Here is a 27,097-nt window from a genome sequence, read left to right as displayed (position 1 = left end):
TGGTACCTCACTGAGTATTAAAGATTTGAGCAGAAGCGCGTGCACGCACATGCACGCGCTCGCGAGAACGCGCTGCGCTCGGCTCGGATCGTTGTGTTTACCTGCGGCGCTACCTCGCATTATCATAACAATAGCCGCTATAGGCTGGTGTCTTCAACCAGTCTGGGACTCTTTGTTCAACCCCCCACCCACCACCACTCACCCCCGGACAACAACACACTCTGCAAACAGCAGCAACCCGGGACATTCCATATCTACATCACAAACTTCGGGACTGAGTAGATAATTAATTAATCTTCTCTTTATTTTTATTATTTATATTAAAACTGAATCAAACCATAAACAAGGTTGCCTGTTGGGATGTTAGATCCTAATGTGAAAAACTGATTTTATATGTCTGCACTTTATGTGCTCATTTTATGCCTGTCTTAATTCTGTTGTGAAGCACTTTGAGCTGCAGTTTCTGTATGAAAGGCTATACAAACAAAGTGTATTATTGTGCGCGAGGGAACATATGCGCATGCGCGCGGGGCCGCGCGTGCGTGTGCGCGCGCGCGTGCGCGCGGCGTCATTATCCTGCGTGGCGGCTCAGCCCATAATAACAACGCAACGCTGGTAACAGTACTGTCTATTTACAAGTTTACTCTATTATTACATGTCATAAATGTCTAGATGTAACATTACTGTCTATGTACCTATGTAAAGGAGACGAAAGTGAAGTTGAAAATGGTGCGCAGTAGTGCAAATACTTGTCCAGACCACTAATACTTGTCCAGACCGCCTCCAACCCGTCCAGCCTGGCTCTGCGGCTCTGCAGATACCCCCTACTCCGATTTTCTCCTTACTACACACGCGCGCGCACGATCTCTTGAGAAAAGTGAAAGCCAACGCCCCGCTCTGTCTGTTTATTCCCCGAATCCCCTCCCTCCTAGGCTACTACCGAAGAAAAGGAGCGCAGATCTTTTTCCATACACAGATCTGTCTTTTAAAAAAGCGTTTGGTCAGGGCGACGCCGCGTCGAGGAAGCTGATTGCTCCACAAACCACTTGGTTCCAGCCTTTTCTTCTCCTCCGAACGGATCCAGAACCTAGCCGCGTTGAGGAAGCTGATTCATTCGACAGAGACGCAACAGGAGAGAAACAACAAGCGAAGGAAACGGGCGCGTAGTGAAGTTGGTTTGATCAAGTTGCGCGCGTCCGCCGTCGCCAGAAACGAGCCTAGAAGAATAAATAATAGCAATAGTTTGAAACAATACCTTAGTAGTTGGTTCAGAATGGCTGACACGGCTCCGTCCAGTACCGATGGCAATTGCATGGAGAAGCTGAAGGTCTACGCCAAGACCCAAAAGGGTATTATTCTCACTGCAGAAATAGTAAGTACATTGTTTTTATATAACGTAGCCAAAAGGCAAATGTAACCATGTATGTGCTCAGCTACATTAAATACAAATAGTAACCTAATCCTATATGCTTTGCATTTTGGTCACCTCAAGTCCTCTTCTAGTGTTCATATACTATTATGGGTTCAGTTTAGGTTACTGTATCAGTGTTACCAGTTTATTAACAGTTACTACTACTAGGCTAATTAATCTCAAAAGTACTGTAGAAAAAACGTAGGCCCGTAGCCTAATCGAATGTAGACTAGTTTTCTCTGTCACCAAATGTAACAGTCTCTTACACCATTCTATTCGGAAAATGTTCTGTCTGGGAATATGGTGGAAAATACCAAGGCAATGAATGGAGACCATGTGGTTTTAGGGTTGGGGGGCGGGGGGCGGGGGGGGTCAAGACAAGAGGCTAATAGCCACCTGTCACTTGTCCCTCACTGTTTTCCCATTTGGCACCAAACAGACAAATGCTGTCTTGTTAATGACAGATGAGAAGGTCACACTCACACGTGTTGACTCTGTCCCAGGGACTTTCAATTTCACTCGTTCCACCCCCACCCCTTACTCGAATGGTATTCTGTGTTGTCAGTTGACAACAGTAGGCTGTATATGACCATATGATTAGTGGCTTTAGTCCAATGGAGGAGAGAGTAAAATGCAACATTCACCATACTATATATTACAGGCCTATAAAGTGACGTTTTACTCTTTTTTCCACATTATGCGTTGCACATCTGGCTCCAGTTAACGTGAGGTATGGACTTGACGTTGAGTCACTCACTCCCCCTGTCCCAGTGGCGGCCGCTGGCGCTGGTGCCTTGTAGGTCGCAGTTCACGTTAATAGGTCGAGTTGAAAATGTAATGCTCTGAGATGCTCTGGAGCAATCTCTCTCTGTCTCTCGGATCAATCAAATCAAATAATTAACACATGTATGTTGTCATTTTAAACAACTCACCATTCATTCATTATGCATCAGCAGCAGCTAAATTAATGTTATAGTTCACAACACAGCAGCGCGTTTTGAATCGCTAGCCTATTAATTATCGTCTCAGCAAGCACAGTCAATACTTTTTTCCGTAGCCGCATTTCGCGGAGACAGCTGTGTATAGCGAGAGAGAGAGAGAGCGAGAGAGAGAGAGAGAGAGAGAGAGACTCACTGTTTAGTTGAAACGTCCAGGGCAGGAGAGCTTGATAAACGTGTATAATCCACTGTTGATGTATTCCAGACCACTGTCTGTCTCCAGACTGCATCCGCCATATAGCTTGTTAGCCAAGTGTTAGCTTGTTAGCACAACACAAGTACATTTCTTTGTCCATTTTTCCACGTCGAACAGACTGCAAACTACCTGGCGTTCTATCGCCATGCTCTAAGACAAACTCTAACCTTAACCAACTTTGAAAAGAGTGCCTAAGCTTAACCATCTAAAGAACTTGCAGTCACGGCACGCTCTGCTGCCTGCATTTCACAACAACACAACAACACAACTATCTCCCACCAACGGACCGGAATAAGCTAGAATTGGAACATTAGAAATTGGATTCGGCCAATCAGAGATCGTCTCTGTGAAATTCTGCTACGGAAAAAAATACTGGCGTCGGCCAATCAGAGAGCGTCTCCGCGAAATGCGGCTACAGAAATTCTTGACGCTACTGGCTAGACCGCTTCAAATCGCGCCCGGATTCCAACATAATAGTCATATTTCAACGCACAACGCGTTATGCACTGATTGGCTGTGACGGATACAGCGGTCAAACTGTGACGCGCACTCAGAGCGCTATCGCGTCTAGCCCGGGCCGAGAAATACGAAAAAAAAAAAAAAAACGTCACTTCCTGCTCAGGAAAACGAGTGTTTTTTTATTTTAGATAATAACGTTATATTGTGGATTGGAAATACAAACATACTTAAAATGAGTAAATATTATTAATTTTAAACATGTTTATATTATTTATAGGGCTATAAAACTAAAAACTAAAAAGTTTTATTTTCTTCTTCTTCTCTGATTTAACAGCAGTCAGCAGGTGGGTCGGCGCCCTTGCGCCCCTAGTGGCAGAGCCGCCACTGCCCTGTCCCCAATCATCATCAAGTCTCCAGTTTAACCCTTTCACTACCACACTACAGCAGGTTAACCCTTTCACTACCACACTACTAGTGAAAGGGTTAACCCTTTGTCGTGTGGCAGTGAAAGGGTTAACCTTCTGTATTGTTGCAGTGAAAGGGTTAACCTTTTGGTAGTGTGGTAAGTGAAAGGGTTAAAGCTGATTGCACATCCTGGCACGGGACGTCCCACGTAGACCCGTTTCCCGTGACCACAAGGTTCACGTTAGGTCACCTTTTGTTTGCATTTCACGTCACAGTGTTCTCCAAAGACTGGCGGAGCGGTTTCCACCTTTTTAGTTGTTAACTTCTTTAACGTTCTGTAAGGGAAAACCTGCCTCGTGAGTCCTTGAATTGATATAGTTATGGACCAGCTGTGTGTGTGTGTGTGTGTGTGTGTGTGTGTGTGTGTGTGTGTGTGTGTGTGTGTGTGTGTGTGTGTGTGTGTGTGTGTGTGTGTGTGTGTGTGTGTGTGTGTGTGTGTGTGTGTGTGTGTGTGTATTGTAAGGGTGCGGTCACTGAAGATGTACATTTATCACTGGATTCTACAGCCTGCACATTCCAGAGTGGGGGAGACATTTGCTTTGACCAGAGGAGCTTACACAGTATATAAGATATTAGCATTAATGAACTAAAATAACTATCAGTTCTGAAGTTAAGATGTAACATTTACACCACGTTCTCATTGTGGTACTGTAGTACATTATTACCATGCGAATCATGTCAGCATGTTTTAGAGAGCTGCATACCCCCCAACTCGTAGCCAACCGATCATAATAATATCATAATATAACATAATATATAACATATCATAATGTGCTGACATCACTTGTGTGGTAATGTCGCACACACAGAGCACCTTTCTCACTTTTAGAAAACAGTGACAGCTTTATCGGAACCATTGATAAAACTGTGTTTCTAAAAGTGAGAAGGGTGCTCCGTGTAGGTCACAGAATAAGTACAGACTCTCTTGTAACTCAACAACCTCATTGTGAAACGGGTCCTACAACTCGATCTCGGCGGTCAGTAGGTCACCCACCCACATTAACAGTTTTTTTTGTTTGTAGGGGGTAATGGAAAATCCAGGCCGATGTGTGAGGTTCCGTGTCTGGAACAAAGAAGGCTTTAGCTCCCATCTATGGCATGGCATTCAAGGACAGTTACACACTTCACTGGCTGTGCTTGTTTACCGCCCCCTGGACCATCCCAGTGGCTTGATAAAAGCTATGGAATTCACCTGGGATGGACGGAAATAGTTCACTAGTGCCGGAAGACGAATGATTGTGCGAAGCTAAACACAGGAAGTCGTTCTCATCACTCAGTATTAGGGTTTATCGTAACTGGGAATGCTCATTTGCTCATTTTCCAATATCAATGGTTCAGTTTCCCTTGACTCGGCTTGGTCTCCTAATCACTTGACCAGAGATTCTGGCACTCGTCATATGTTGCTTAGCCAACATATTACATTTGTTATTCCCTTCCTTGCCTGGCTACCCCAAAAGTAAAAAAGAGATTTAAACGTAAAAAGACTTTACAAACTATGGCTGTGAGTGTTCCTGGCTCCAAAAAGGACAGCTGATTGATTATTTAAAGCTCATTGGTTGCTTTTGTCCTTGGTATCACAACCAGCTCATTCATCTCAGTACTCTGAGTCTGTAGTGTCAGTGTGGTAGTGAAAGGGTTAACCGTCTGTAGTGTGGTAGAGAAAGGTTGACCTTCTGTAGTGTGGTAGTGAAAGGGTTAACCTTCTGTAGTGAAAGGGTTAACCCTTTGTCGTGTGGCAGTGAAAGTGTAGCACTTGTGTCACTAACAGTAACAGCTGTTCGCCACGGACCAGTTCTAGATTCGAATGAGAGGAGTAATATACACAGTTAAAGGAATGGCAGGCCAGAGACAAGGTTATAACAATGACCGGTATTTTATTCTCGACAGCGCTAGCTAGACAATTACAATACATACAACGTAAAGTAGTGAAGTATCCCTTTTTGGTTATTTTCTTAACCACTCCCTCTTTCAGGAAGGTTAATTCGATATCAAGTCCTAGGTTGATCGGATCAACACGTTAGGTTCGGTTCAGACGTCTCTGAGGTTGTCACTAGCTAAAAGCTAGGTTTAAGTTTGGACATTAGATGTATCCCTTTTTCGTGAGTAACTCAGTGTCGCACTGTACAGCCTTGGTTGTAGGCTAATGTTTTTTAAAAAATGTATCCAATTTGTATGGATTAATTTAGGAGTGAAATGCGAATGAAGGGTTGAAATCACAACTCCAACTACGGCCAGGATTCTCCGGTGCTGCAGCTGGACCCTATTGATCACATTCAGCAAGCCCTCAGCTCGAATACGCATTGAATCAATGTTATAAGACATTGATATCAGGAGCTATCTGTAGCTACTGCTAGCCGGCTAGATAACGTTAAGACAACGCCTCAGTGAACTATTTAGTTGAATGGGACATTTCGTTTTGAACAGTGAGCTAACGTGAGCTAACGTGAGCTATCAGACTGTTGCTGGAGCATTTGTTGATATCAGGAGCTATCAGTAGCTAGCCGGCTAGATACCGTTTACAATGCCTCATGTATTAAACTAAAAGTGAATAGTTGACTGGGTAATTTTGTTTAAACAGTAACGGTAGCTAACGTTAGCTCACAGAGGTTGCATGCACTAGAGCAGACTATTGCTGGAGCTTGTTTACACGGGGAAGGGAGGGGCAGGGGAGGAGGAGAGGAGCGGCAGTTTGCAGCTCCGTGTGTCTGAGACAGAACTCAGAGAGTGAGATCTCCGCTAAGAATTGGATCATGTTTTTCGATCGGTTTTCACGATCGGCGAAAATAAAGCATTATCGGAATTCACCGATCTCATATTTATACTGAATATCGGCCGATACCGATCGCTGGCCGATCGATCGGGGCATCCCTACTTGAAAGTCCTTGTGTTCTCGTTCAATCAGTTCGTATCATAGAAAAGGATATGATGGTCCTTGGAAGTTCTTGTGACTCAAGTTCAATTAGTTCGTTAATTCCTGATCCACTTCCTCACTGGGAATGAGGAAGGTAATTGACAATCCTACCAGGCTGTTGAGGCAACAGGGTGTTGAGGCAACAGGGGTAACAGATCAGGCTCCGGGTATAGCCCTGATCTAGATCTGAGGTTCAGTGGGTTGGCAATTCAAAGGATTTGGTCAAAACATTGCTAACCTCATATGAATATACATATAACCCAATAACATTAACTATTTATGTTCTTACACAATAGCATTAACTATTTATGTTCTTATTCAATGGCATTAACTATTTATGTTCCTATAACTAAATAGTTATGAATCTGAAACCTGGGTTACAAAAGGGTTAACCTTCTGCATTGTCGCAGTGAAAGGGTTAACCCTTTGGTAGTGTGGTAGTGAAAGGGTTAACAGTACTGTGACGTTATGCTCCATCAGCAAGTTTGGACGGCAAGTTTTCCATACCTCTACAAATCCAATTTGAGTCCACTTGTTTTGTTTTTTTAACATACTTCAAAGATCAACAGAGACATGACCAGTCTTGAACACGTCAGTCTTTAAGTTGCAGAGTGACACATGGCATCACGACATAGTCAAACACACCCAGTTAGATCAAACCCCTTCCTTTGTGATACTGTAATTCTAGGCGGTCAGTAATGATGAACGGAATGCAGGGTGAGTCACGCAGAGCTATTCTGTTGAACTGCTGTACGTGGAATTATAAATACAAAATGGTCACATGGTCAAATTCTTTTCAGATCATACTTGTAGCTGTTCTTCTTAATTGGACAGCAGTGGAAAGGGACAGGAGAGAATGTAAACAAGAGAGTATGTCATCAACGTGTGACATGGCTCTACTGAACCGGAGTTGCTTGTGCAAAGAGCGTGTCTCAATCCACTGACTCACGGAGCGCCCGGACGAGCCGGCCCATATTTTGGGTTTTACTGCTGCTCTCTGGCATAATAATAAAGACCGGACTGAACTGAAATTATAAGAAAAGGAAGTTCCATAGTAACAGTTGTTGTGACTTGTTTGGTGTCTCCCCGTTCCATGGGCAGACCTCCTGGCACTCATGCCGGCGCTATTGACTATAATTACACTCACTATTTCTGCCAGTCCGCTCCGAAAGAGCCAATCATTATGCGGACATGAATAGATCTGAACCGGGGTCTTTTGAAGCCGGGCCCATACAGATGGCTCTAAAAAGCTGTGTGTTCTGACATAAAGGTGTCAACATCGGAGCCTTTCTTGTCGTGAAGGATGTGTTAGTGGGTGTTTCTCTGCCTCCTTCAGTAGCCGCTGCCCCTCACACAGCAGTGGGCCGAGGCCAGAATAGAGAGTCTTTGTGTGGGACCCTGGCCTGGGCCACCTCGCTATCCCACAGAGGCAGCCTGTGCCTGCCTCAGAAACACACAGACCACTGATGCGTTGGTGAGAACGCGCATGTGTGTGAGAGAGAGAGAGAGAGAGAGAGAGAGAGGGTTGGGGGAGACATGGAGAGGGGGACAAGGAGTAACATAGAGCTGGTGTTGAGTTTGTTACATCATAGTACTTCATATAGACTGCGGTGACTGTGTAAGTGATGAATGATACTCCCCTTGTTAACGTGGTCAGTATGTGTGTCTCCTCTGATTATATTATGAGATGCACTTCAGAAACAGTCACATTTATATGTACAGCAAACATTTAGGTCTACATGTACCATGAGATATGAATATCAGTAGGGTGTGTTTCATGTTTTACCAGGCAAAAGCAATAGTTTAAGCAACTACACTTAACTACAGTTCACTTGCCGCTTTGAGTGTCTTCACCGTAGATCAATATGATGAATTGAAAATGGGGGACCCTGATGTAAACAAGACGAAAGTCTTTCTCTGGTCTGCATCCCCTTAACAATTGTATGTATTGAGCTGTACTGTACTGTACCCATTCTGCAATCTGTTAATAAAGTTTTCAATCGATCATGAGAGGTATCGATCTAATTCAATACATTTGAACTTAATTTGATTTAATTTCAAACCTTTATTTCAACTTGTAAGACACTGAGGTTACCCTCATTTACAGCAACGACAAGCTTTCAAAACAAGACACAGTTTATCAGCAATTTCAGCAGTAGCGCGCTTGCTCCTGGGGCTGCCGCGGGGCGTGGCCGCGGCGGGTCACGTGCCTGTCGGGGCCAATCAGGCCTACCCCGGAAGTAGGAACGGTTGCGGAACAGCTACAGGCATACCGTCCACCCCTACCCTAGTTACAGTACAGCAACCAAATTAAACTGTATCAAGTCAACTGAAAATGTGAATAGTATGAAAAAAATTAAAGATTTTTCAAAAAAATAAAAAAAATTATCATGCGAAATAAGCTGTGACCTGTTTTGACCTGCACCTCAAAGAATCGGAACCGAGAATCGTTTAGAACAGGAATCGATATGGAGAATCGGAACCGGAACCGGAATCGTTCAAATCCAAACGATGCCCAACCCTAATTCCAGGTGTTGGAAGCATCAAAGGAAAAAGCAGTTTTCTACTATGTAGAAACTACAAATGGAGGATATATACATTTAACGTGGACATAAAGTCACTGTATCTAGCTACTGGCATGGCAAAGGATTTAAAAACCACGGTGCTCGTATACATAAGTAGGGGTGCACAATATAGATTTTTTGACCCCGATACCGATAACGTTCTGCTCCTCAAGGCCGATACCGATACCGATAACCGATATTTATTGTATTATAAACGTTTTTTTTAAATGTATATTCCTGTAGTTTTGACCTAACCAGATTTATCATGACATGAGCGTTAATACTATGAACAAAACAAAGCCAAGACAACAGTTTTGACTGATAAAGTGACTATATTTATTTTTCCAAATAAATATAATTTGAATCAGAAAATTCACAATCCGTCAACAACTTATAATACATCCAACCTAACAAGTCACCTGCAACATCACCATCGATACGATGGTGTGTTAAAAGCCTACGATGACGCGCGAGCAGCTGAAGTTGCTGTGCATCCAAAGCCAGCTACAAAGGAACCTGCAGCGTTTGTACCTATTGACGAGGCATTTGCTAAATTAAAGAAGTTTGACAGAAATGACCCAAGGGCTCAAGCCGCTAGCTTTTAAGTAGTGCTTGGTGGTGCAAATTAACCTGGCTACTACAGAGCAATAAGCTTTAGCTGCTCGCGCGTCGTCGTAGGCTTTTAACACACCATCGTGGTGATGTTGCAGGTGACTTGTTAGGTTGTATGTATTATAAGTTGTTGCCCTTTTCCCTCCTCATGGAACTTCTGCATTGCATTTGTTACAAATAGCAAGCAAACTTTTTTCCTCTGAAACTATTCCCACACTACTGACGCCATCTTTGTTTACATCCGCGCTGCCTCTGAAACTTACGTGGCTACGTCACAGCCAAGAAAGGGAGCACTGGATTTGTGTAAAACGCCCTCTTCCTAAACCACACGCTATCAGTCACTGTACTGGCAAACCGGGAGGAACCTACAGTAAAATCAAACGCCCTTCATCCCAATTCACCCACACTGCATTCTTTTTTACCAAAAAATATATTATATATTATCGGAGCTATCAATAACATTATCGGGTTTATCGGGATGACGTCATAATTGCTGATATCGGCCCGATAATTATCGTGCATCCCTAATGATAAGTATTATTAAATGTTTTTATAATATATATTTTTTTAAAGTAAGATATTTTTAACATGTTATTAAAAACAGTCAAATATAATTATATGATTTCTCTATAGCATATTTTATTTTAGTTTATTTGGTCCAACCAAAAGTTATAATGTAAAAAGAAATCCTTCTCAGTAACTGGTCTCAGGGGGAGGCTTTGTGAGGCGACGCTGTTTATCTCACAACAACAACTGTCACACGTCTCTGCTGTCTGAATGCATCTACCCACACGCCGCTGGGCAGCTGCAACAATGGAAGGCTTGAGGCTGGTGCTGGTGCTGCTGGTCTCGAGCCGTGGGTCTTGACCTCATGTGTTTTCTTCACACTGGCAGAGTTTCAGTGGAATGGACGAAGAACGCCAGCTTATTTTTTCCCCCTCTTCTATCGAAAAATGTGTTGTTCACTTGATGTTACCCCCCCCCCCCCCTCCCCTGTGAGTAAGATGAAAACAATGTGTGATGGATAGACTCACAGTGAGTTCAGCCTGTCTGGTGAAGGTCAGGGCAGCATGTTCCAGGCCTGCTTTGGCTTCATTTACATTTACATTGTTGAGGTCTTGGACTAACCGGCTGCAGAATTCGAGAACTACTAGGAATGTCTGATTAAGTGTGTCTGACTCTTAACACTTTCTCTCCCACGCTTATATCCATCAATGTTTGATCACTGCCAGCTGCCAGCACTGTAAGTCTATGGAGATGTTTACCTTCTTTGCAGGGCTATAACTTTTTAAATTGTATTGCTAAATTGACATTACTATGGCCCATTCAACATCGATTATCTATCGTTCAGGATGTAGGAACGTTTAACTTTTTCATTCACACATTCATACGAAAATACCGTTTAGAGTATAAATATGTTTTTATCGTTTTCTGCAGTAATTCCTAGAACGTGAGATATAGGCATAAATGCATATATTAGATTATCAAATGCCGTTTGATACCGATCGACGCTATATTAAAAATGTCAACTGTACATGGTCCTAAACGTTATGACTGATCATGCGCGGGTGAACGGGGGGGGGGGGGGGGGGTCGTTTATAATTCCGTGATCGTCGTTAAATGCTTCATGTAGTATGCAGGCATTTAAGCGTTCCGTCTTGAGACAGATTTCCGTCTATTTGATTATATGTATATAATATTTTAATTGATATTAAAAAAAGAAAAGAAAAAATTACTTTTTCTTTTTTTTAATATATATAAAGTTTGCCAATAGGGATGTTTCAGTAGTATTGGCACTGGTAGTAGTCGTAATAGTAATCCAGTCTATTTTTTTTTCTTCTAAAAAATAAACTAGTTCAACACAGGCAACCACTTTTGCTTAAAGTTTTGAGCACAAAGTTCATCATAGATCTAGCCTCTTAATTTTGCTCTCAAAGTGCACCAGATTGATGCATTTAACTTTAAAACATATTTTTTTTTTTAAATCCGAGGGGGCATGCCCCCGGACCCCTCTGGAGGGGCAGAGGTTCACCCACCACCACAGTCTCACTAAATCCTGTGGGAAACACTGAGGATTCAAAAAAATGTACGGCTGTGGGTAGGGCGTTCCACATTGTTGTGGCATAATTGCGAAACGTGTTTAGTCCCTTGTTTGTATGATAACAAGCCTTTTAGTTCATGGTTCAAAGTAATGGGAAAAGGGTGCTAGCTCGCCATCAATCAGAAGCTAGCCACAAGACTTGCATTCACGCTCTCCAGCACACAGCCTCCCTGCCTGGCACAACAACCACAACAGTAGGTCTATAGTCACAGTCAGGACAGTAGGCTCTACAAGTAGGCTCCCTTAAAACGCTAACGCTATTAAAAAAAATACAGTGGAGGTTAAAATAAGAATAGACTTGGCCTGAAAAAAGTTCAGTCAGGAGATATTTTTTTGCTTTAATCCCTGAGTATGGGTGATATATAGATCAGAGCAGTTTGTATGGATAATAATATTCAAAAACGCTGAAACTCACGGCAGCTTCCTCTTAGCAATGGGGGATGACACTGGAGCAAACAGATCCCAGTTATGTGATGGGGATCGAGGCGATCCATTTCCGGTTTGTATAATACTAATATATGCCCAAATCATGTGGATTATTGAGTTATGGCAACGATCCATATCCACGGTGTGTGTCTTGAGTCCCGAGACGATAAACGAGTGGCCGGACGGATTTAGGGGACGGACCGAGCTCCAACGAGCATATCCGGTTTGGCAACTCGCCGATCAGCCACCAGGTGGCAGTATTGAAGCGTTGCAGAGTTGTGCTGGCTCAGACAGCATCTGACAAGGCTCCGTGAGTGAAATATGAATATCATGGCGAAAATATGAAATATGATCAGAATAACGTCGTACGCCGTGATCTGGCAGAATTTGCATGAACTTGAAACACGTCGTAAGCCGTTTCCGGCGGAGAAAGTGTTAACACTTTGGTTGCCAACAACGAGATTTCTCGTCCTAACTCGCCATGCGTTGTGTGCCAATAACGCGTTTTCTCGTTATTTAATCGTTATTTCTTTTATTAGCGATATCCATTCATTTTTCATCCATCCAGCCTGACGTTATCATTGGGAATGGCTCTGAGCTCGAAAAGGGCAAATACCGCCCCCTATCGTCTCCCGGATGGTATTGCATATCATTGGATTGGAGTTGATGGGACTTGCATCAGAAAAAAGAACTCCGGTCCACATTTGACTTCTGGGGCATGCAACCTGATACTAGTGATTCATTGAGAGGACTGGAAGCAGCATGGATTATGTGTTTCGGAGTATAACGTTGGATCAATAAACGCGATATTTGGAATGCCGATCAGAATTGGATTCATCTTTTTGCAGAACATCTGATCTGAGGTAAGGACTCTATGTTACCAGTTTTGGGTTAATCAGAGTTTTTTTTCACAACATGTGTGTGTGTGTGTGTGGCCTTAGGCGCTGAGCACGGCACGAATAAATAATTTTTCAGCCCGCTTTTGTATCGTGCATAAGAACACAAATACTCTCGATAATCTAGCGTTTATTGGAAAATGATTCATAAATCAGCCGGAAAATGACAACGTGTTTTGTGTATTCCAGTAAATGGCTATTATTGCGGAATCTTTTTTTCTTTCTAGAAATCTCAAACTATAGTCTTATTCAAAACGGTATAAAACGGAAATGTACTGACGAAAAAACAATCCGTTTCATGCATGTTGACTGCAAGCAAGTCATTGATAAGCGACGGGTGTTGTTCTGAAGGTCCAGATTAACACAGAGTCTGCGTTTATTATTTTGTATAACTTATATATTGTTTATATATATAAGATATATATTTTCACGTCATCTATTTACCTACTAGTATTTATCATTCGCTTCTTTGTATATGTTCCACTCTTAACGCCGTAGACAGCGTGAGCGCATGCGCGGGGTTCTTAGGACATGCCCGGGCAAAGTGAGAGAGAGAGCATATGGTTCTGTGGGGATGAACAGACTCATTCCACAGGTAACTAAGACAGAGTGTGTGTTATAGAAGAAATGTTTTGCAGCAGTAACAGGACGGCAAGCAACGTATCTTGACAGAGAGCTGTACAGCTAATTAGATACCACATAATATTGTCGAGCCACTATTGGCACAGTATAGTGACTTGTGTGAGCGAAGTAACGTTGAGAGACTTATAGCTGAACCCAGCGGCGTTCTGGTTTTAACTACCTATTGAAGACTTCATGCGGGTTAGCCTAAGTACACAAGGGCTTACTAGCTATCAACCATGCCAACGGGCTTTTGGACTAATAGCTATTAATCCTGCCATCGGGCGCTAGGAATACAGGAACCCGGTCCGTACGAGACCCTCCTCATCAGCGACGACAGGATTATTCCCAAGTTTGTCTGCAGCTCTCTGGAGTAGGAGCTCCAGAGAATTACCGTCTCCACCCGCCATCTTGCTTTACCCGTGCTGCTCGCTTCTTCTCCACCATTCCAAGCTTCAATGGTCGAGTACTCGTAGTTCAGGACTATCGTTACCTCTGACATTGTTGCATTGACATTAACGTATTAAAGGAGATCTGTGTTATATAATATGTATGCTTTCTATTCCTATTAAAGTGATTGTTCAACTTGTATCACTGTCCCCTCGCCGTTAATAGAGTGTCCGCCATTTTGTGTACCTATAATGTCTGGCTAATTAATATTCTTTAGTAGTGGTTTAATCTAGCATCTCAATACAGTCAGGGTTGTGTAGCCCCTTAGCTACAGGTGTATTAGACCCATAGCCATAATTTAAGATATAGTTTAATCGCTCACAAATGTGCTGGTCCTCCCATTGATTAACGTGCTGGCATAAAAGCGATAATTCGTCATATCCGGCCGGCACACAATGTGTTAACCACCAAAACCTGCACGGACTACAACGCATGACGTATGACGTGTTTCATGCCAGTTACCTTGTGTGTACCGTCTACTGTTACTCATAGTATACATTCAGATTCAAATGATTTATTGCCTATATTTATTGTAACGTATAACCGATAGATACAGACCCTCATCTGCACCTTTGTTACATTGTTTATTTTTATCTTATTTTTATATTCAGATCAAATTTGATTGCCTATATTTAGTCTTTCTACTATAGCCCTGCCCATACCTGTACCTCCCCTCCCCCACCCCCCATGCTGCTATAATGCCCAACTTTCCCCAAGGGGATCAATAAAGGAATGTCTTATCTTCGACGTTGATCCGTGGTGTCTGTCCGTCAGACAAACAAATGGCCAGTAATACCTTCCGTCAAATCTCTATCCATTCAGTGACTGATCAATGTAACCAATCAGCCTTAGCCTAATTCATTCTTCATAGCCTAAATAAAGAACACGTCTGATGGGTGATATGAAAGAATTATAATAAAACACAAGATACTTGTGCCCTAATGATGAGGATAAACGCTCAATGCAGAAACCCAATGACCTCACCACACATCTATGCTAGTTTATTCTGAGGACTGAGAAGAGGGAAGAGAGGAGGGTGGTGACCTAGGAAGACCACCCTCAAGAGCCAGACCAGGCTTCACTCTGCCCCAAAACTCAATCCCCTTATTTATAATTAAATATAAATGTTTTGTTTATGTTTATTAGGATACCCATTAGTCATCACCAACGTGTTGACTATTCTTCCTGAGGTCCACACTTGGGCCCTAATGATAAGGATAAGCACTCAGTAGCAAACATCTATGCTACTCATAGTGGTCAAATCAAAAGGTCATATGTCTATATATATGTGTGGTTATACAACCAACCTTGCAAGGACCGGTGCCACGCCTATACAAGCAGAGATAATATGTACTATGTTGTTATGGTTTGATCAGTGGTTTATTGTATTTCATGTATGTTTTCACAGTTTTACGGTTCGGAATAAAGATGTTCTCTTCGAACGGAAATAAAGCCAATCAGTAAAGATCAAAGACGGGTTGCGTCATCATTGCAAGAGAGGCAGTTACAATTATGTTCCAAACCCTCTTTAGCATTCTCCTTTTAGACTCTTGAGATGGCTAGTCATATCATACATATCTCGTACTATCCCTTACCTACTCTTACTAGTTATGCTGCTGGCCAGTATGACTTACTTACTACCATAGTGCCTTTATAGCTGTATCGCTGTACATATTAATAGTATACTACACCTCTGTACATACATCTGATTAGCACTACACTCAGTAGTACTAATTTATATATGTTGTACCTGTGCAATGTGTGCATTGTACCGTAATTCCTCTAATAGTAACCGGGTCTCAAATACAAGCCGGGTCTCTATTAATGGCCGGGTGCGCTCTTGAGCTAAGCAATTATAAGCCGGCCTCCTAATACAAGCCGGGTTACTAATATACTGGGCTGCATACTGAGCTAGTTACTTGATTTCACTTTGAAAACGTTGAAATGACCAGTGACCACCTGTAATTGCACTGTTTACTATTTCATACAGTACTTGGTTTCAATAAATGAACCCAGTACATTTGACTGGGTTCAAACTGACACAAAATGTTGATTTATTCATTATGATCCGTTTGAAAATTTGAAATATAGGCCTCCCTCTTATACAGGCCTCCTCCTAATACAACAAGCCTGGTACCCGCTACAGTTGAAACAAATACAAGCCGGGGTTACTATTAGAGGAATTACGGTATATTACTATTGCACTTTACTGTTACATTTGCACTCTGGTTGGATGCCAAACCTTGTTGTACTGTACCTGTGCTGTATGATGCATTTTAGATGCATCACTGTACATATTAATACTACAACTCTGTACATACATTTGATTAGCACTACACTCGTAGTACTAATTGATATAATAAATATACCCAGTTTAATCACCTGTGCAACAGTGTGCATTGTAAATTGCTATTGCACTTTACTGTTACGTTTGCACTCTGATTGGATGTTAAACCTCTTTTTGTTGTACTGTACTTGTGCTGTATAATGCCAATACATTTTAATCTAATCTCTCGGGTGATCTGTAGCTGAATTACTTACTCCCCACTGCTGTTTTAATCTAGGCATACAGTGGCAGCCTGGCCTGCTAAGTCTAATGGAGGGGAGGAATTTTGAGCCTAATTGTTAGTTTGCTGTGCGAGCTATATTTAGATACTCCCAGAGGAGGCTGGACCACATGTAGCAGGGATGCCCCTCTTCCCCAGTGGTGTGGCTGGCGAGGATGTAGCAATGAAAAAAACACATCAAGGTCAAACAAAATTTACCTAATAATTTCGATTCCCTCCGCCTGTGTTCTTATCACTTTTTGTAAATACTGTCCCCACGTTACTCTTTCTAAAATTAGATTAGATTAGACTCAAATGCATCATACAGCACAGGTACAGTACAACAATGTTTGGCATTTAAGTTGCAGGCAAGAAAGACACGTCTGTCCACTGTCTTTGGTTTTAAAACTGCCCTGTTGCAGGTCACAAAAAAAATATATAATAATAATTCAATATATTTTTTTTCCGAAAATTTTTCCCCCCGGTATCGATTATTAAAATATATCGCGATAATTATCGTTATCATTATATCGCCCAGCCCTAGTAGGTAGTTATGATTCAATGGTTCATTCACACACACACATTCACACCGACGGCGGAGGCAACCATTAACCATGCATCGGGAGCAGTTAGGGGGTTAAGTGCTCAAGGACACATCGACACGCTGCCGGGAGGAGCCGGAATCGAACCAGGGAACCTTCCGGTTGCCAGACGACTGATCTCCCTCCTGAGCCACTGTCACCAAGGCCAGATTAAGACTTCAGAGGCCCCTGGGCCAGATTCTTGTGGAGGCCCCCCCACACACACGTGCATGCACGCACAGTGGCGTTTTTATATGTCACTTTAAAAATATATAGAATACCGTAATTCCTCTAATAGTAACCCCGGCTTGTATTTGTTTCAACTGTAGTGGATACCAGGCTTGTATTAGGAGGAGGAACCAGCTCATTCGTGTTGGTGTTGGGGCTGGGCTGTGGAGATGCGGCCGGCGTATACGAACAGGTGGCACTGGCGTCAGCCACTGGTGGTGGTGGGCCGGCTGAAGTTGAACTAGAGGCTGCCGCTTCCTCTTCTCTGTCGCTAGCATCAATAATAATAACAACGTTAGCATTCTCGTCCTCTCTGCCCGCGGCGCCTGGCTCAGCCTCTTTAACGTTGCTGCTACTAGTGCTAGCCAGGGGGCTATCCTCCTCCTTACCTGACTGGGTGAAAAAAGTAGCGATAGTTGGTATGCTTTGCCGAAGTAACGCGCTCTTTCTGTCCCTTTCCTGTTTAGACTTTAACTTAGCAGCTCCGCTTTCCCACCGTTTTACTTTTTTATCCATGTTTTTTGAGTGTCACAGTCTCAATTGATCATACAGTACTACTCGAGACGAGTCTTAGCCTACTTGATCAACTTGCAAGTGCAATTCTCGCGATCAGTGGTCACCTGACCTGACAGTGACCCCTGGACCTGGACGTCAGTGTCACGTAGACTCAACGTCTCTCACCCCTCATTATCAAACAATTTGCAATACAAAAAATGTAATAAAAATAGATAGAGAAGAGATGAGATGATACTAGTAGTCACTATAGATGCTGTGAAAGTAAACGCTGGATGAGGATCTGATTATATATATATTTTTTTTCGTATCTCTTTTATTTTTTTACTGGTGTGTAGTGTGGAGGCCCCTAGTCGCGTTATTTCTAAACCTAGCCGCATTTCTGGCAAGACGCTCTCTGATTGGCCGACGCCTGTTTCTACACTGGTTAAGCTTGGCACTCTTTTGAAGTTGGTTACGGTTAGAGTTTATCTTAGAGCGTGGCGATAGAACGCCAGGTAGTTTGCAGGCTGTTTGACGAGGAAATGGGCAAAGACACAGCTCGTCACGCGATTGGGCAAACATGTCAGTGGCCAATCAGAGAGCGTCTGCCAGAAATGCGGCTAGGTTTAGAAATAACGCCCCCTAGGGCCCTAGTCACTAGGGGGAGCTCGATGATATCCGCTATCAGCACCGACGGGTCCATGCTGTCTGTCATGAATAATGATCCCAATCTGCCTTATTCGTGTCGGGGCTGTGTCTATTCTTTTACCAACGGATTTCCATTTCCGCATTCGCGTTCTGCGATCTGATTGGCCACTGACGTTTCTTAGGCGACTCTTTTGAAGTTGATTAAGGTTAGAGTATGGAATCAGGGCTGGTGTTCTATCGCCCTGCTCTAAGACAAACTCTAACCTTAACCAACTTCGAAAGAGTGCCTAAGCTTAACCAGTGAAAGAAAGAGGCGTCACACGATTGGCGCTACCAGAAACGTCAGTGGCCAATCAGAGCGCAGAACGCGAACGCGGAACTGGAAATCCGTTGGTAAAAGTATTCAGGCGTCGGGGCTGGGATGTGGAGACGCAAGTTTTGACTTTTTATTGCTGTTTTTACCTCAAACGGAAAACCTCAAACTCTTATGAAGAGGAGAAAAAATACTCAAGATTAGCCACTTGCAGACGTACTGTATATTTTAGTTGATGAAATATTTTTGTTGACTAAAATATTTTAGTTGATGAAATATGTTTTCATTCAGTGTCACAGTATGACATCGATCTCCAAAATAAGAAAAAAAATTAAATAAAATGTGGGGCCTCTAGTGACGAGGGGCCTCCAAAAATGTTTAAAATAAAAGTTAAAAAAAAATAAACAAATATTTGGGGCCTCTAGTGACGAGGGGCCTCCAAAAGGCCTCTAGTGACGAGGGGCTTCCAAAAGGCCTTGAGTGACGAGCGGCCTCCAAAAAAATAAAAAATGTAAGTTAAAAAAAATTAAAAAATAATGTGGGGCCTCTTGTGACGAGGGGCCTCCAAAAGGCCTCTATAGTGACGAGTGGCCTCAAACAATAAAAGATTAAAGTTAAAAAAAAAATGTAAAAAAATGTTGGGGCCTCTAGTGACGAGGGGCCTCCAAAAAAAATTATTTTTAAATTTTTTTTTTTATTTAATTTAATTTTTTTGGAGGCCCCTCATCACTAGAGGCCCACGGGCCGCGGCCCGGTCGTTAATCCGGCCCTGACTGTCACCCCCATTACTGATGACTGATTACTATGATTGCTATAACCCACCCTTCTCTCTCTTTTTTTTTTTTAGTTGGTCAGTTTGATCATCATCATCTGCTATGCCACGTCGTCCAGCGGCGGTTACTCCACATTGGCTATCTCTGAGATGATCTTTTGCATGCTCTTCTTTGGCATCTTCATGATGGAGATGGACAAGCAGTTCCTACTGGTCAACTGGCTGTGGACTGTGAGTACATCCGCTTGCCTCGGCTTGCTTTAAACATTCACCTCTGACGTTCACTTTAAACACTCTTTAACACTACACCATATTTGTATCTATTTATTACTAAACTATTTTTGCACTACCTCTCTACCTCATTTTTGCATTTAGTAGTCTTTGCATTTTGTACATTTTAGTTTTGTATATTTGTATATTTTGTATAGTGTTTGGTCTTTATTATTTTTCCTTTTGACTGTACGAAGCACAATTTCACGAGGCTCATACAGAACCAAGCATTTCACTATAATGTACATGTACCTTTTATATGTGAGAAATAAAACAAAACTTGAACTTGAAATGGATGCACACACACACACACACACACACACACACACACACACACACACACACACATGGGCATACACTCTCACAATCATCATTTGTCATTGCTTATACAACTACTGTCCTCTCCCTCTTCTCTACAGGATCTTTTCCGTGCGGGTATCGGCGCTTGCCTTTACCTCATCACCTCTCTGATCAACATGGTTCATGGAGGCGGGGATGGGGCCCGTATCGCAGGCGGGGTCAGTTAAACCCTTTCACTACTGCCGCACTACCAAACGGTTAACCCTTTCAATCACTGCGACAATACATGGAAGGTTAACCCGTTCACTGCCACACAGCAGCGGGTTAACCCTTTCACTGCCACACTACAGAAGGTTAACCCTTTACTATCACACTACCGACAGTTAACCCTTTACTATCACACTACCGACATAGTAAAGGGTTAACCTTCTGTTGTGTGGCAGTGAAAGGGTTAAAACCCCTGCAGCTCCCACTTGTGTTTCTGTACACAGGCGGAACCTTTACAAACACGGGACCTACTTTTGTTATCGGTTCTTCATACGTCTGACGGTGATGTTGTGAAAATAGGAATTCAAAAGCACATTGTTCTATGTTCCAACAACCCCAGAGTTTTGACTGTCAACAAACATCAGCTGGTTGCTTATTCCGTCCAACCTTTTATAGATATGACCACTTTAGGGGAATCGTTTTGACTTGTTGGAACCCTAGCCTGACCCTAGAGTGAAGACGACTTGAAATCGACTCCACACATTGCACGCAAAGTAGATTTCAGCGAGCTTTGTTTGCTGTGTAATATTAACACTTTGGCTAACTAGCTGGAGCTAGTGTGAGGAACAGCATGTGCGGAGATGACGAGGGCAGAGACAACCGGGACAGATAAAGCCCTGAACAACCTTTTAAGAGAAGGAGACAGGAAGTCAGGCATTGATGGAGGGCACTATATCAAGGTATAGGGGCATTTAGCTTTCATATGGTGCATCATCATGGCTATATATTAGATTAGATTAGATTCAAATGTATTGTCATTATACAGCACAAGTACAGTACAACACAAAGGGGTTTGGCATCCAACCAGAGTGCAAATGTAACAGTAAAGTGTAATATACAATGTACAGTTGGTTAAACTAGGTATAAAATATATAAATTGGTACTACTGAGTATAGTGCTAATCAGGTGTAGGTAAAGAGAGTAGTATTAATATGTACAGTGATACAGGTATAAAGATAAAGATACGATGGTAGTAAGTCATACTGGCCAGCAGCGTAAGTAAGAGTAGGTAAGGGATATGTACAGATATAGATGTAGTATCTACAGATATGTAAAAAGGATTATATGCAGGTATGTAAAGAAAGATGTGGATAGATAGATATACGGTAGAATAAATATATACTGTATATACTATATACAGCATTATTATACAACATGCTATCATACAGAGTTATGTGTTATATGCAGGTGTATAAGTAGGTATATAGAAGGATTGTATGCAGGTATATTCAGACAGATGTGGATAGATATACTGTATAAGACGGTAAAAATATATATATACGGTATATACAATATCATTGTACATGCTATCATAATGCAGCTTAAACAAAAGTGTTGCAATATAAATAAAAAAAAAACATTTTTTTCGTTTTTTTCTCTTTAGGTGTTCGGCTTGATTGCTGGCCTGATCTTTGCCTACGACACCTACACCATCTTTCTGGTGGTCAAGAGCACCAGGCAGCACACAGCGGCTTCTACTGGTGAGAACGAGAACTGCACTTTCACTTTCACAGTCTGCTAAAGTGTCACCTCAAAAACAACTGTTGGCGATGCCTCGATACCACGTCATCAATACCGATATACTGATTCTGATTATGAAACTTTTACGTGTCGTCTGATTCAGAGTACCGATCCAATCCATTAGTTTTACCGAAGTGAACTGTATAGATTTAAAGTTTAAACCAATAAAGGAGCTGTAAGTGGTATTTCCTTGTTATAATATAACAAAAGATAATAACTTGCCATCACTGATAGTGTCTGGTCAGTAACATGGGTCTCTCAGTACCTCCGCTCTGCAGTAAACAGAAAATAAATTTCCTGGTATCCCGTTCCCACATTATCCAATCAGGAGAGAGAACTAAACTGCAAAAATGGTATGACAAAAATAAGAAAGGAAAATGAGTTTTAAGCAAATATGTGCTTGAAACAAGTAAAACAATCTGCTGTAAGCAAATTTGCCTTGGCAAGATTTCTTGAAATAAGTAAAAATATCTAGGGTTCTCTCTCCTGATTGGATAAAGTTTAATTTTACTGACCAAACAGTCTATATCAGTGATAGCTGTTGGAATGTAGAGCTACTTAACACTTAATTAAACAAACTAATAACACGTACAGCCCCTTTTTAATTTGGGGTCGTTGGATAAAATTGATTGTGATATAATTTGTTTTCTCCATTAGACACATCTAACATATTTGTGTATCCAAAAAAAATCTAATCTCATTGCTTTTGACATGTTACACATGGCTTCTGGTATCAGGTTTTAGCATGGGGTGGGGGGGGGGGTCTCTCAATAACTATACCCTATTGTACCCTGTTATCGGCCAGATAACCAGTACCATTACTCGTAATGTTGCATCCCTAAGAACAGATTCAGATTCAAATACTTTATTGCCTATATTTATTGTAACATAATATAATAAATCGGGCATACAGACCCTTATCTGCACCTTTGTTTACACTGATACCTGTAAGGATCAATAAAGGAATATCTTATCTTATCTTAAGTCAAACCCTGCCCTCCTTTCTCGATCCTCCAATCACGACTCTTGCTTTTCTCTGACAAACAGTTGTGATTGGAGGATCAAGAAAAGAGGGCAGGGTTTGAGATAGATCAATTGTACTGCTACCTTCAGGGTCTACTCAGGGCCGCGGGAAGTCAGTCAGCATTGGGGGTGCTGAGATAAGTGATATAATAACGTCATAGGTTTACCACTCTGGTAAACCAACACTCATTCACTAGAGGAGACCACTGCCCAACTCCGCGCTCTCACGCTCAGCTCTGCCGAGCGAGACAAACAATGTAACCGTTTTGATGCATACATCTCTGCCCAGCCTACCCCACCTGTCGCGCCCCCGTACAGGGAGCCCCATGTCCCCGCACCAGAACGCTACGACGGGGGACGTCTCTAAATGTCGTGCCTTTATTTTTGAATGTTCACTAGTATTCGGACAACAGCCGCACACCTTCCAAAGTGATACATCTAAAATCGCTTACCTGTCTGGTCTGCTCAAGGGTCCTGCGTTAGAATGGGCGACAGCTCTCCACTTCAGTCAGTCCTCTCTCTGCAATTCGTTCCCCGCATACATCACCGACATGCAAAAGGAAACCGCAACTATATTCCTTTACTGCGAATTCAGCGTCCCAAAAACTATTCCAGGCCGCGTCTATTTTTTTACCAACGGATTTCCAGTTCCGCGTTGACGCTTCCAGGCCATCGATTACACGCTGCTTTAATAACACTGCATTATCGAGACAGCGCCCCTATGAGGATCTGGCCGGTAATGAATTCCAAGAGTAGGGTAAATCTGCAGTGCCGCTCCGCTCTGTGACATTGAGTATTGATTTATTTTGCTCATATGTGAGTCAGATCTGACAGTGTGAACAGCACAAATCACATGGAATCTGATTTTTTTTTTCAATTCTGATTTGGGCCACTTTCACATGACTTAAGACCTGATGATGTATTTGCAGCCAGCTATTTCAAGTGTGATTTATATATTTGTTCCCCCTCAATGTCTTGTCTGTGGCTTACAGATGAGAAAGTCTAACCACTCCCAGATACCTGTGCCTCTGTCAAGTCCACGCGATAAGAAGGGAAGCAGGGGAAGTTGATGCAGGAGAGAGGAGGGCGAGAGTGGAGCAGATTGGAGAAGGAGAAGGATGCTTGAAACGAACGGATTACAAAATAAATTTCGCCAACGTCATGGTCTGAGCAGAGGAGAGAGGTTACGTAAAGGAGGAGTTACACACGCTTCAACCAAACCACATCAAAGGAAGTGTAAGGCCTGTCCGGTGCTCTCACAGAGTAGGGTCATGTTGAATCCAGGAGAGTATTCAGGGCTTTGGTTCAGAGTATAACACCGGAGCACACGCATTAAAGGCAATAAACTAAATGTATGACTATAACGTTTCGACGCAGGGTGCGTCTTCATCAGAGTCGTCATTGTCTTTTGATCAATGAAGATGTACCCTGCGTCGAAAAGTTAGTCGTAAATAAAGTTGATTCCCTTTTTAATCAATGTGGTCCAGTGTTCTGGAACAGATCTCTGATGTCTCTCCTGGACAGAGGTTATCCGTTTTGGGCCCTGCGCTCCTGAGAGGAGGACACCACACAGCCTACATTGCAGTGAGATTATGAATGATATTAGTAAGTGGTTTATCTGTGCTTGTAGGTTGGGAAGAATCACGGAAGGGATTCCCTTCTAGGAGAAAAAAACAACCACCTTTCCTCCCACCTCAGTGTATCCATTGCTCAATGTTTGGTCTGTTTAAAAAGAGAGGGATGTATATAATAGGCAGTGTGAAAGCTTTGGTCAGTAGGCTACTGTGTTGCAGCTTGTTGTGCTCAGTAGTATTGTATTTGGTTTCTACTGTTTCTAATGGACTGTTGTTTTAGAAGTGATGACAGTGTCGTACTCATGTCCACAGTTGAGGGTATGTTGTAGGTATTTAGATTGAAGAAATAATTTACATATGAATATGTGCTAAGAATGGATTTACTATCATTGTTGTCCTCTTAATGATTTTTTATTTAATTTTTTTACATTTCCAGTAAGGATTACCAGAACATTCAGACCATAGATGTAAAACATTAGATGCAACGTGTCATAATGAATTGCCGTTCTGGGATGGAACCATATGGCGGCCATCTTACCTGGTCCAGTTCTAAACTGAAGCTAATGAGACAATTAGCATGTATGGTGCTTTTTCTTCTCCTGTTTTTACATAAACATTTCATTAACCGTTATAATGCATTGCATTATATTTGTAACCACCTAAGGTGTCCGTAATAGCTGGAAATATCTTACTGGAATACATTTTCTACAGATGAGCTAACATGGAAGTACAACCTAAATGCATTTTCTTTGTGTAATTGTTTTTATAGGTGTTCCGTATTTCACTTTCTTAGGTGAACATAACAGACAATGAGGTTTGTCCCTAGTTATGGGATTTGCTAATAGTGGTCAAGATAATGATGACTTATGAATAGTTTTAAATATTAATAGTTTTTTGAAGTAGAGATGAACTAACGAGGGAAATAATTCCAAGTGCATCTCCCAGCTGTATTTTCTCAAGTGGTAAACAAGAAAATGCAAACTATACTGTAGCTCAAGAAAATACTTTTAAGGGATGAAATGAATAAAGGTTTCAATTGAGCTGGGGATTTTGAACATTTCTCTCACTGTTTTAGTTTAAGCATTCTATTGCTGACGGAAATAACACTGGTTGCTATGGAGATTGATGATTTAGGAATAGTTTACCAGGGTAAGATGGCCGCATTTTTATTCCACTCCCGTCAACAGAAATGTCTTCTCTATAATTGTATCTCTACGATTCAGCCTCTCGGTCTCTACCAATTGAGTTTGCTTCTCAAAATTGTAATCTCACATGTGCGATTGTGAAACAAAAAGGGTTAATGTTCCCCTTGTGATATAATCAAACTGTGCCTTGTTATCTGGTCAGTATTAATCTTAAGTTAAGTGCTTGTCCGTTGATATCTCTACCGAACGGCCTACTTCTTTTACACTAGGAAACTTAAAGTTTTGAAGCAGTCTAACGTCATTGAGCAGCAGTCTTTTTCCCCTCTTCTAGAACCATGACTCGTCAGATTCTAGTCAGGCTAGACATCCATTAAGCACAACCAAAGACCTGCTCACTATCGCAATTGGGAAATAATTTTGAAACAAATGTTCATCTTCTTGGTCTTTTTTGTATTCTTACGCAGGTCACGTGTGTTTCTTACTCGTGTTGTTTGTAACATATTTCCAAGGTGTCAGAAATTGTATACATCTAAAAGGAAACGTTTTCTCAATTAGTGCCTTTTAATTGCTTGCCCTATATGACAAGAGAGATTAAGAAATTGTATTGTTTTAATTGGTATTTTAGGCGTCATCGCTGTTATAATATTTTCTGTCAAATTGTATTCCACCCTGAATATTGTTTATTTGTCCAAGTAAAATTGTGCCTCAACGTTGTGTTTCTAACGTCACAAGAGTTTCCAATGTTGACTTTTTGAGACGGCAATGCTTTGGGAATAAAAGCCATTGTTACTACAAACAAAATTATGTGTATCCTTAACTTCTCATGTACATCCATCCAACTACATACGAAATGATGTGTAGCCTTTACTTGCCATGTACATCCATCCAACTACATACAATGATGTAGCCTTTACTTGCCATGTACATCCATCCAACTACATACAATGATGTGTAGCCTTTACTTTCCATGTCCATCCAACTACATACAATGATGTGTAGCCTTTACTTTCCATACATCCGACTACATATATGGCTGGAAACATACCTATGTTCAACAATAATCTGTTTTGATAACTTGACTATTATCTTGGTAATTCAGTTATTGTGCATATTCATGGTTACATGATTTACATGTTTGACTGGGTTATACTGTAGGAATGTAGTTCTGAATAGCATGTATTCTGTAGCATTGCCACTAGATGGAAGCAATCAGGCATCACAAGCCTATCATCTGGCTACTGGTCAATGTATGATAAATAGCCTATATAGTATGTGTTTCAGTGTAGACACAGTGTAACAAATGC

At 41.9% G+C, this 27,097-nt stretch overlaps 1 protein-coding gene across 1 annotated transcript; it reads left to right on the top strand.

Moving 5' to 3' along the window:
• The first annotated feature begins 911 nt into the window (after positions 1 to 911).
• LOC311244381 (proteolipid protein 2-like) lies at positions 912 to 26,588 on the top strand. The gene is made up of 5 exons (XM_084333846.1): positions 912 to 1,372; positions 19,769 to 19,924; positions 20,383 to 20,481; positions 21,915 to 22,011; positions 24,067 to 26,588. Exons 1-5 carry the CDS (start codon positions 1,274 to 1,276, stop codon positions 24,078 to 24,080), a joined length of 465 nt encoding a protein of 154 aa, XP_084189972.1. The 5' UTR covers positions 912 to 1,273; the 3' UTR covers positions 24,081 to 26,588.
• Positions 26,589 to 27,097: the final 509 nt, after the last annotated feature.

This window comes from Notolepis coatsorum (genome assembly GCF_963971535.1).
Source record: "Notolepis coatsorum genome assembly, chromosome: 17".
Lineage (NCBI taxonomy): Eukaryota > Metazoa > Chordata > Actinopteri > Aulopiformes > Paralepididae > Notolepis > Notolepis coatsorum.
This window is presented reverse-complemented; position numbering and strand designations above follow the sequence as displayed.

Bases quoted from the DNA above. Each gene is read 5' to 3' on its own strand.
- LOC311244381 (XM_084333846.1), top strand. From the start codon at position 1,274: ATGGCTGACACGGCTCCGTCCAGTACCGATGGCAATTGCATGGAGAAG. The intron at 1,373-19,768 runs GTAAGTACATTG...TTTTTTTTTTAG, and splicing joins TTATTCTCACTGCAGAAATA to TTGGTCAGTTTGATCATCAT. The intron at 20,482-21,914 runs GTCAGTTAAACC...TTTTCTCTTTAG, and splicing joins GGGCCCGTATCGCAGGCGGG to GTGTTCGGCTTGATTGCTGG.